Below are 7,799 nucleotides of genomic sequence, written 5' to 3'. Positions count from 1 at the left end.
CGCCCCCCTCCATCCATCCATCCATCCATCCATCTCCAGCCCCCTCCCGCCCCCGCCCCAGCCCCCGCACCCACGGCTTGCGGCAGTGGGCTGCTGTCAGGACCCATTTGGGGGCGATGAGGGTCGCCCCGCAGAGCAGCCGCGTCTTCTGGAACAGAGCCACCTGCCACGGCTGGGAATGCGGCAGGCACTCGTACCCTTTGATGACCCTGGTTTCGCCTGCTACGTGGCCTGGACGGAGCAAAAGAGGGGTTCAGGCACCAGAGGACCCCCAGAAATGGGGGTGGCGAGGAGACAGAGGATGGCTGTCTGTCCCGTTAGCGCTGCATGATTGAAGCTCTTCCCTACCGGCCGGTCGGTGGCCACCGTCCTGAGCTCTTTGAGTGTCCCCCATGCCACCCTGGCTGCCCTGGCTGCTTGGGCCAGGACTGTCCTCGTCCTCTCCCATTCTGTCACCTAGAGGGACTGTCCCTGGCACAGCGAGGGGCCTCTGGGACCTCGCGGTGGCCCGTGTATCCGCACAGATGCCCTCCGTCTTATGCCATAGTTTGAATATCAGTGTCCAGACATGGACGGTCAGGGGGATATACTAGTGATTCCAGGAGGCCCCTGCCTTCCCCGCAGCCCGCCGTACCTGTCACCAGAACAAGCGTGATTAGTCCCAGAATCGTCATGGCCTGGACGGGGGGAGGGCAGGCCCCAGGTTCTTCTGGGAACAAGGAGGGACAGGGGCCAAGTCATTTGAGGCGGAGATTGGGGGCCGTCTCATGCCTTCTCCTGTCTCCCTTGCCTGCTCCGGCTGCCCCCCCATTCCTCCCCCGCCCCGGGGGAGAAACAACAGGGCCTGGATACTCCCCTTGTTCTCACAGCACCCCAGCCTCCAAGGCCTTAGAACGCAGCTTGGGCTTGGAGGGGCCTGATCTCGGCTAGAAGCTTGCCGTCGACTGGGAGACCGGGAAGGTGGCTGGGAGAGGCTTTCCCTGTGGCAGGCAGGTGACGGGCTGGCCCTGATTTAAGTCGCCGCGGGACTGCCAAGGTTCATTTTGGAGAATGCTTTTTGCCCCCCACCCCGCCCGAGACCTGGCCAAGGCCCAGCAGCTTGGGGACAGGAGGGCAGAGGGAACTGGCACCATTCGGCAACCACCCGGGTGCACGGGGCTGGACCTGGGTCAGGGTTCCGGTCCCTGCCCCGCTGAGCCTCTGCCCCTTGGAAGGACAGCTGGACAGAGCGGGGCGGGGCTGGTCACCGGAAGAGCCAATGCCCTCAGCTGCCCTGGCCAGTGGGGGTGGAGGGAGAAGGCTGGACTCGGTGACCGAAGCTGAGGTCAGAGGTCACCGAGGCTGGGGGCAGCCTACTGGAGAGACAGAGAGAGACAGACAGAGAGCCCCCACCTGAGCCTAGAAAGACAGAGCGGAGGGAGGGATGGTGCTGAGGCCCAGGAGGCCTGGTGCATGCTGGGGTGCAGGCACCGGGACGGGAAGCCTGCCCTCCCTCCCAGACTCACGGGCTCTGGGGCTGGGGCTCCCGGGGCCCGCGGTGGCAGCTGCAGCAGGCTGGGGCAGGCTGGGTCAGGCTGGGTCGGAGCGCAAGGCACCAGGCAGGCGGGCGGGAGGGGGGTGGCCCGGGATGACTGGGCCTCCCAGCCCAGCCTTATCGCCCTGGGGGCGGGGTGTGTGTGGGGGCCCTCCCCAGACGGCCGGGCCTCAGAGGCGCTGCCGCCCGCCCGCCCGCCTGCCTCTGTCGGTCTCCAAGCCCCTCTCCTGTCTGCTTCTCTGAGCTTCTCGCCTCCGTGTCCGTGTCCGCTCGCCAGTCCGTCTGCATCCTGAATCTCTCTTCCTGGCGTTCACCGCCTTCCCCTGCCTCTGTGTGTGTCTTCTCTCTCTCTGTGTGTGTCCCTGTGCGTCTCTGCGCTTGTCTGTCCTTGTCCCTCTGTCTCTGCCTTCCTCCATCTGTTTCTGTCTCTGAGCCCCTCTCGTCCGCCCCGTCTCCCAGTCCGTCTCTCCTGTCCCTGCCCCTCCCTCCCCTCGGCTTGAGCCCAGATGGGCCCCTGGCCTCCTTCGGGCCCCTCCCTTCTCCATTCCAAGAAGTAGGGGGAAACTGGGGCGTCACAGAGGTGGGGCTGCTGCCCAGTGTGGGGGGGGGCAGGATGGGAGGGTGAGGGAGGCAGGTCAGGACCTGTGGGAGTCGAGGCCTAGGAAAGGGAAACCAGGACTCCTCTGCCATCCAGCCCCCCCTTTTCTGCTCCCCCTCCTGCCAGGCACCCCAGAGTCCTCGGGATCCGGCCGTGGCACTTACTCGCTGTGCGCTCTGAGTCCGACGACTCCCCAGATCTGAGCCACCTCAGTCTCCTCATCTGCAGGACTTGAGTGACAGTCCCTACGTCTCCTGGCTCGTTCGTTATCCGTTCGATCTCCTTCCTGTGTTGCCCTCCTCTCTCCCTAACCAGATTCACAGCAAGGCTCCTGGGTAGGCCTGGGTACTGACAGCTGCCGGCCCTGGCCCCAAACCGCAGCTCTGCCTCTTCCTACCACGGTGACGTGGGACGAGGGACTCCACCCCAGTGAGGCTCAATTTCTTCATCTGTGACCTGGGGGAGACAGCCCTGCCTTGGGGGTGTTGGGACGAGGACTTTGGGAGAGCCATGGACGGGAGGCGCTCGGTACATGTTCCCGTGGCTGCTGATTGCCCATCACTCCTTCCCACCTCGAATCCCCTCTCTGTTCATGGGGGAGTTCTTTTTTTCACCTCCTGGGCTGGCGGTGAAGACAGGGATGTTCGAAGGCAGACCGGGCCCTCTCGCACCCCACCCTCCATCATCGCGGGCATGAAAAGGAGCCTGCATCCCACATCACACATAACGCGTGCTCCACTCCAGCGGAGCCGAGTTGCCATTGGCTGGTCGTCAGGAATGTTACCTTTTATAGACGTTTAATTAAATGGTCGTGAAGTTTGATTTCACAGTTTTCATTTGGTATTTTGCAACCAATAATTTTTTTATTTTTATTTTATTTTTTTTATCCCTCGAGGTCCTTATGGGCCCTTGAACAGCTGGTAAGCTCTGGGCACTGAGCCGTTCCCGTTGTGTCAGATGGAGAAAAACAGCCCTGACTTACACTGTTATAAGTAACTTTTCCTGTTCCATCCCTGCGTGACCCCTGAGGGAAAGCCCTCACCCTCTCTGATGGCTATTTCTACGCCTGTGGGTAGAGCAGCTGATGATGGGCCTCCCCTCCCTTCTCAACCAGCATGGAAATACCGAGTAGACAGACGTCACCCCTCCTCGAGTTATGTTATGTTTATTCCAGATAGTCACACGCTCCCTCCTCCCAAAGCCATGGATCTTAGAAGGACTGGCTGGAGTTGGAGCTCTGGGAAGAAGATCCCCAGGCCAGGAAGAGTGGGAGCTGGGGATGGTGACGGAGCGGGTGTTGGAGCTCTGGGGGTCAGAAGAGCCCCCGAGCCAAGGGGCGGAGGTGAAGACGCCGGTCAGTTGTTCTTCATGACCCCCTGAATCCAGTTCACATATTTGCAAATATTGGTGTAGACTCCTGGGATGCCTTCTTGTCCACAAGGCCCCACGGACCCCCAGGACACCAGCCCCTGAAGGACTCCTCCGCACACCAGGGGTCCCCCGGAGTCACCCTGGAAAGAAGAAGGGGAAGGCGCACGGCCTGAATATGGGAGAATCCAGTTCCAGTTTTCCTCTTCCCAACCCCTTCCTGGCCCTGGAGGACGCTAGCTCCAAGCCTGCTTGTCAGAGAGAGAGAGAGAGAGCACTGTCAGGTGCCCCAAGGACAATGGCAATAACTGACCAATAGAGAAAGACACCCTGTTCCTAGGGCCAATCCCAGGGAAGGAGGGCGGGACTCCGTAAAGGGTAGACAGGGTTCTCTCAAGGACACCGGCTGGGGTTCTGACCAATGAGGGAAGAGAGCGCCATCATCGATGACCAATCCCAGGGAGGGAAGGGCGGGACTTCATAAACGTAGAGGGTTCCCTCAAGGACAATGGCTGGACTCGCAACCAATGAGGGAAGAGAGCACGGGCACCAATAACCAATCCCAGCAAGGGAGGGCGGGACTCCATCAGAGCTCTCGGAAGGATGACAGCCGAGGACTTGGCGGGTAGGGTCGGGGAAGTCGCCTCTCTGGAGGACCCGAGAGGGCAAGCGGGCTGAATTTGAGGGCGAAAGAGCCCTCCGGCCCCCTTTTCTGCCTCCACCCTGAACTCTCTCCCTCTCGCCTGGGCCAGCACCAACTGGGGAAGACTGGGAGCTGGAGAGGCAGCAGGTTACCTGCCTGAGCTCCAAGTGCCTGCCTGGTTCTAGGCTTTTCCCACCTTGCCTCTCTCCTTCCTCTCTTCTCTCTGCCCACCTTCCCTTTCGTTCTGACCTCATCCTTCTCCCCTGTCACTTTTCTCTGACTCACCCGCCCTCCTCACCCCTCCCCCCTTCTCTGTCCCCGACTTCCTGCATCCGCTCACCTGGCAAGCATCCTGTCCGGCGATGCCACCTGCGCACACCATGTTGTCTGTGATTCTCCCAGGGAACACGGCTTGGCAGGTGGCACTGGGGACGATGGAGATGTTGAGGCATTGGAGCCGGTCTGGGAATGGGTCTGGGGACGAAAGATGGACGCCGCAAGTTTCCCCAGAGCTCCCCCACTGTGGGACCACATCCCTCCTCTGGAGGAAGGTCAGTCCACGTGTATGCCCCACCCCCTCCCTGTGACCTCACTACAACCTCTAAATTTCAGATTTGTGGCTTGATGCCGTAGTGACCTTTGACCCCAGTCCACTGGCCCGGTCCCCTCACCTTTAACCTATGACTCTGAGTGCCATACTCTAGTTGCTCCAATCTTAGACACAGTGAATCCAGACCTGACCTCTTCAGTCCCAGCTCCTGCGACACCTTAAGCTCCTCCCCCAGTTCTGCATTCAGCCGTCCCCAACCTTTCTGGACCAGGGACCGGGGCTCCTATGAGAATCTAGTGCCCGGGGATCTGAGGCGGAGCTGAGGTGGCGATGCTGGCGCTGGGGGGCGGCTGCAGACACGGATGACGCTTCGCTCTCTTGGACTGGTCCTGGTCTGTGGCCCGCAGGTTGGGGAGCCCTGCTCATTGGTCCCAAGTCCAGACTAGTTTATTTGGCCCCTGCCTCTATGACCCTTAACCTCTGGCTCCACACTCCAAACTCTACGGCTTCCAATTCCACACCAGTGATCCCCAGTTTCCATCCTAGATTGTGGCCAGCTTGTGCGACATCTGGAGCCCACGACCTCAACTCTTCGATGACCTCGACCCATGACCGCATGAGCCTATTTACGTATGCCTTTTGCTGCGGTCTGATGACCCCTGACAGCACTCTGACCTCTAACCCCTCCCTGACCCATGACTTCTGGCTCCATCTTCCACCCTTAACCACTTGGACTCCCCAGACCTAATCCGCCCTCATCTCTGACTCCAAAGCACAATCCCAATGTTTGACCTTTTGCCCATCCTTCCTCTGAGATGGTGCGACTCCTGACCTCTCCTCCGATACCCCAGACTTTTGCTCATCCCGACCCCTGACCCCAGGCCCCCTTACTCCACGGATGGCTGGTGGTGCCCCAGCCCGAGATGTGGCACTTGGTGCCGGCCGCTGCACAGGAGGTGGGCAGGGCCAGGGGCTGGACGCTGCGGGTCAGGATGACCGGGGTGCCCAGCCGCAGAAGCCGCAGGTCGTGGTCGTGGCTCTGCAGGGTTCCCTGGTAGCTGGGGTGGGTCACGGAGAAGCCGCTGCGCCGGATCTGTTCCGTCCAGTCCAGACGGCTGAGGCTGTGTTCCCCCAGGCGCACCCAGTACCTGCTGAAGGTCGCGGAGGCTCAGCGGGTGGCGGCCCCCGGGCCCCCGGGCCCTCCCGCCTCTCTCCGCTGCTCTGCACCCCACATCTGTTTTCTTCCCCCCGCATTCACGGGCTCGCTCTCTCTCTAGGCCTCTCTCTTCCGGGGTCTCGGCCTCCATCTCTCCTCCCCAGGCCACCGGAGCCGTGTCACTTTCTGATTCTCTCCGCCGGTGAGGCCCGCAGGGGCAGGGACGTCTGTCAGCCTTGTTCACTGCTCCGTTTCCAGCACCTGGGACACTGCCCGGGCTGTTGATACTGTCAGCTAAACGGATGCTCTCTGTCCTGCTGGTGTCTCTCCCCGTCCCCGAATCTCTCTGTCTCTCCGTGTCCAAAACTTCCCTTTTGCAAAAACTCCGGCGTGTCAGACCTGGAAAGCCCGACCCTCTCATTTTACAGGTGCGGCAGCTGAGGCCGCACAAAGAGTGTGTGTCGGACATGGGCCCAGAGCCCCGCCTGGGCCAGGGAATGGCTGGGGCTGGTGCCAGATACCGTGTAGGAAGGAAGGAGGATGGGGGGAATGGGATGGGCGGGCGGGCAGGTCCCAGGACCCTCCCCAACCCTCCACCCCACGGCACCCCACCCAGCCCCACCCCAGGCCCACCATCGATGAAGCCCATACCTTCCTCCCGTAACCTCAAACTCTCTGTGGCAGGACCATCTCCTTACTCCCCGACGTCCCCTCCCAGGAGCCCCTCTCCCCAAATCCCTCCTTTGCCCACCCCAGGAAGGGACCTAGACAGGGGGCTTACCTGCCGCTGCAGTGAGCAGCCGTGAGGACCCACCTGCGATCAATGAGGACCCCCCCACAGCGCAGGCTGGTCCCCTCAAACAGCCCCACCTGCCAAGGCTGCGAGTGGGGGACACACTCCGTGCCGTTGTAAATCTTCTCCGTGGATGCGTGGCTGAGCCCTGAGGACGGGAGCGTGGGCCGGAGAGGTGGGGTCAGAGACCTCGACATTGTGGATCAGGGGTGGGAAGAGAGATGGAGAGACGGGGAGAGAGAGAGAGAGAGAGAGAGAGAGAGAGAGAGACAGACAGACAGACAGACAGACAGACAGACAGACACAAGAGGAAAGCAGAGATCCTGAGACAGTCAGACACAGGGAGACAGACCTCACGACGTATAGAAGAAGACACAGTGAAACACCCAACAGGTCCAGAGAGGAAGAGAAGGAGAGAAACAGAGAGGCTTAACGACAGAGACTCAGAGAGAGAGACAGACAGAGACAGACAGACGGACAGAAGGACAGGGGGAGACAGAGGGGAGGTGGATCACAAGACAGGGCGGGAGGAGGGCAGAATCCCGGGAGCTGGAGGTGAATGGAGGCACAGGGTCAGCCCCCCCACTCAGGGCCAGGCTGGGGGGCAGAGCTGAGATAGGGAGATGGGAGCCCCCTCGTGGGGGAGGGAGGGACCCTCCTTCCCTGCCGGAAAACTCACCAATAACACACAGGAGCAAAAAGATGCTGGACCCCATGGTGGGCCACCTCCAAGTTCTGGGGGTAAAGGTGGGGGGCTCAGATGGCGCCCCCCTTCCCTACCCTGCCCACCGTCGGCTCCCCGGGGGGTGGGGCATGGGCCGCCCTGCCCTCTCTCTGCCACCCCCTCACCGGCGACTGCCTGCCCCCTGCTCGCCTGGCGTCTCTGCCTGCTGGGGACACCGTGTGGCTGCTGCAGTTTTGGCCTGGGTCTCTGTCACCTGTCTGCTTACCTGCCTGCCTCTCTCATCATCTGCCGGTCCGAGCTCCCACTGTCCACCTGGCTTCTCAGCCACCTGTCATGCTGCCCCACCTGTCCCCCTCCTTCTGTCTGTCTGTCCCAGACTGGCAGCTGACACAGCTTTTAACTCCCAGCCCGTTCGGTTTCCTGGTGGAGGGAAGGGGACACGGAAGACACAGGCGGGGCACCCTCTAATCCT

The 7,799-nt window shown here is 61.5% G+C and overlaps 2 protein-coding genes across 2 annotated transcripts in view; both read right to left on the bottom strand.

The window, feature by feature from the left end:
• Window positions 1–2,815, bottom strand: part of KLK11 (kallikrein related peptidase 11) — a 4,461-nt gene extending 1,646 nt beyond the window's left edge. The window contains exons 1-3 of the mRNA XM_015591507.1: window positions 2,809–2,815; window positions 635–709; window positions 75–231 (exon numbers count right to left, since the gene is read on the bottom strand). Of these exons, the coding sequence (XP_015446993.1) occupies window positions 75–231; window positions 635–709; window positions 2,809–2,815 (239 nt within the window). The remainder of the gene's footprint in view (window positions 1–74; window positions 232–634; window positions 710–2,808) is intronic.
• Window positions 2,816–3,375: 560 nt separating this feature from the next.
• KLK12 (kallikrein related peptidase 12) lies at window positions 3,376–7,358 on the bottom strand. The gene is made up of 5 exons (XM_006904989.2): window positions 7,322–7,358; window positions 6,631–6,790; window positions 5,585–5,844; window positions 4,484–4,617; window positions 3,376–3,643 (listed from the first exon to the last, which is right to left on the bottom strand). Exons 1-5 carry the CDS (start codon window positions 7,356–7,358, stop codon window positions 3,488–3,490), a joined length of 747 nt encoding a protein of 248 aa, XP_006905051.1. The 3' UTR covers window positions 3,376–3,487.
• Window positions 7,359–7,799: the final 441 nt, after the last annotated feature.

The sequence above is a fragment of the Pteropus alecto genome, unplaced genomic scaffold, assembly GCF_000325575.1.
Source record: "Pteropus alecto unplaced genomic scaffold, ASM32557v1 scaffold41, whole genome shotgun sequence".
NCBI lineage: Eukaryota > Metazoa > Chordata > Mammalia > Chiroptera > Pteropodidae > Pteropus > Pteropus alecto.
The sequence above is the reverse complement of the archived record's forward strand: the minus strand, read 5'-3'. Positions and strand labels throughout refer to the sequence as shown.

Coding starts and splice junctions, on each gene's coding strand:
- KLK12 (XM_006904989.2), bottom strand. CDS start 7,358: ATGGGGTCCAGCATCTTTTTGCTCCTGTGTGTTATTG. Junction 5,845..6,630: donor GCTGCTCACTGCAGCGGCAG/GTAAGCCCCCTG, acceptor CGCGACCTTCAG/CAGGTACTGGGTGCGCCTGG. Junction 3,644..4,483: donor CCGGACAGGATGCTTGCCAG/GTGAGCGGATGC, acceptor TCTTCTTTCCAG/GGTGACTCCGGGGGACCCCT.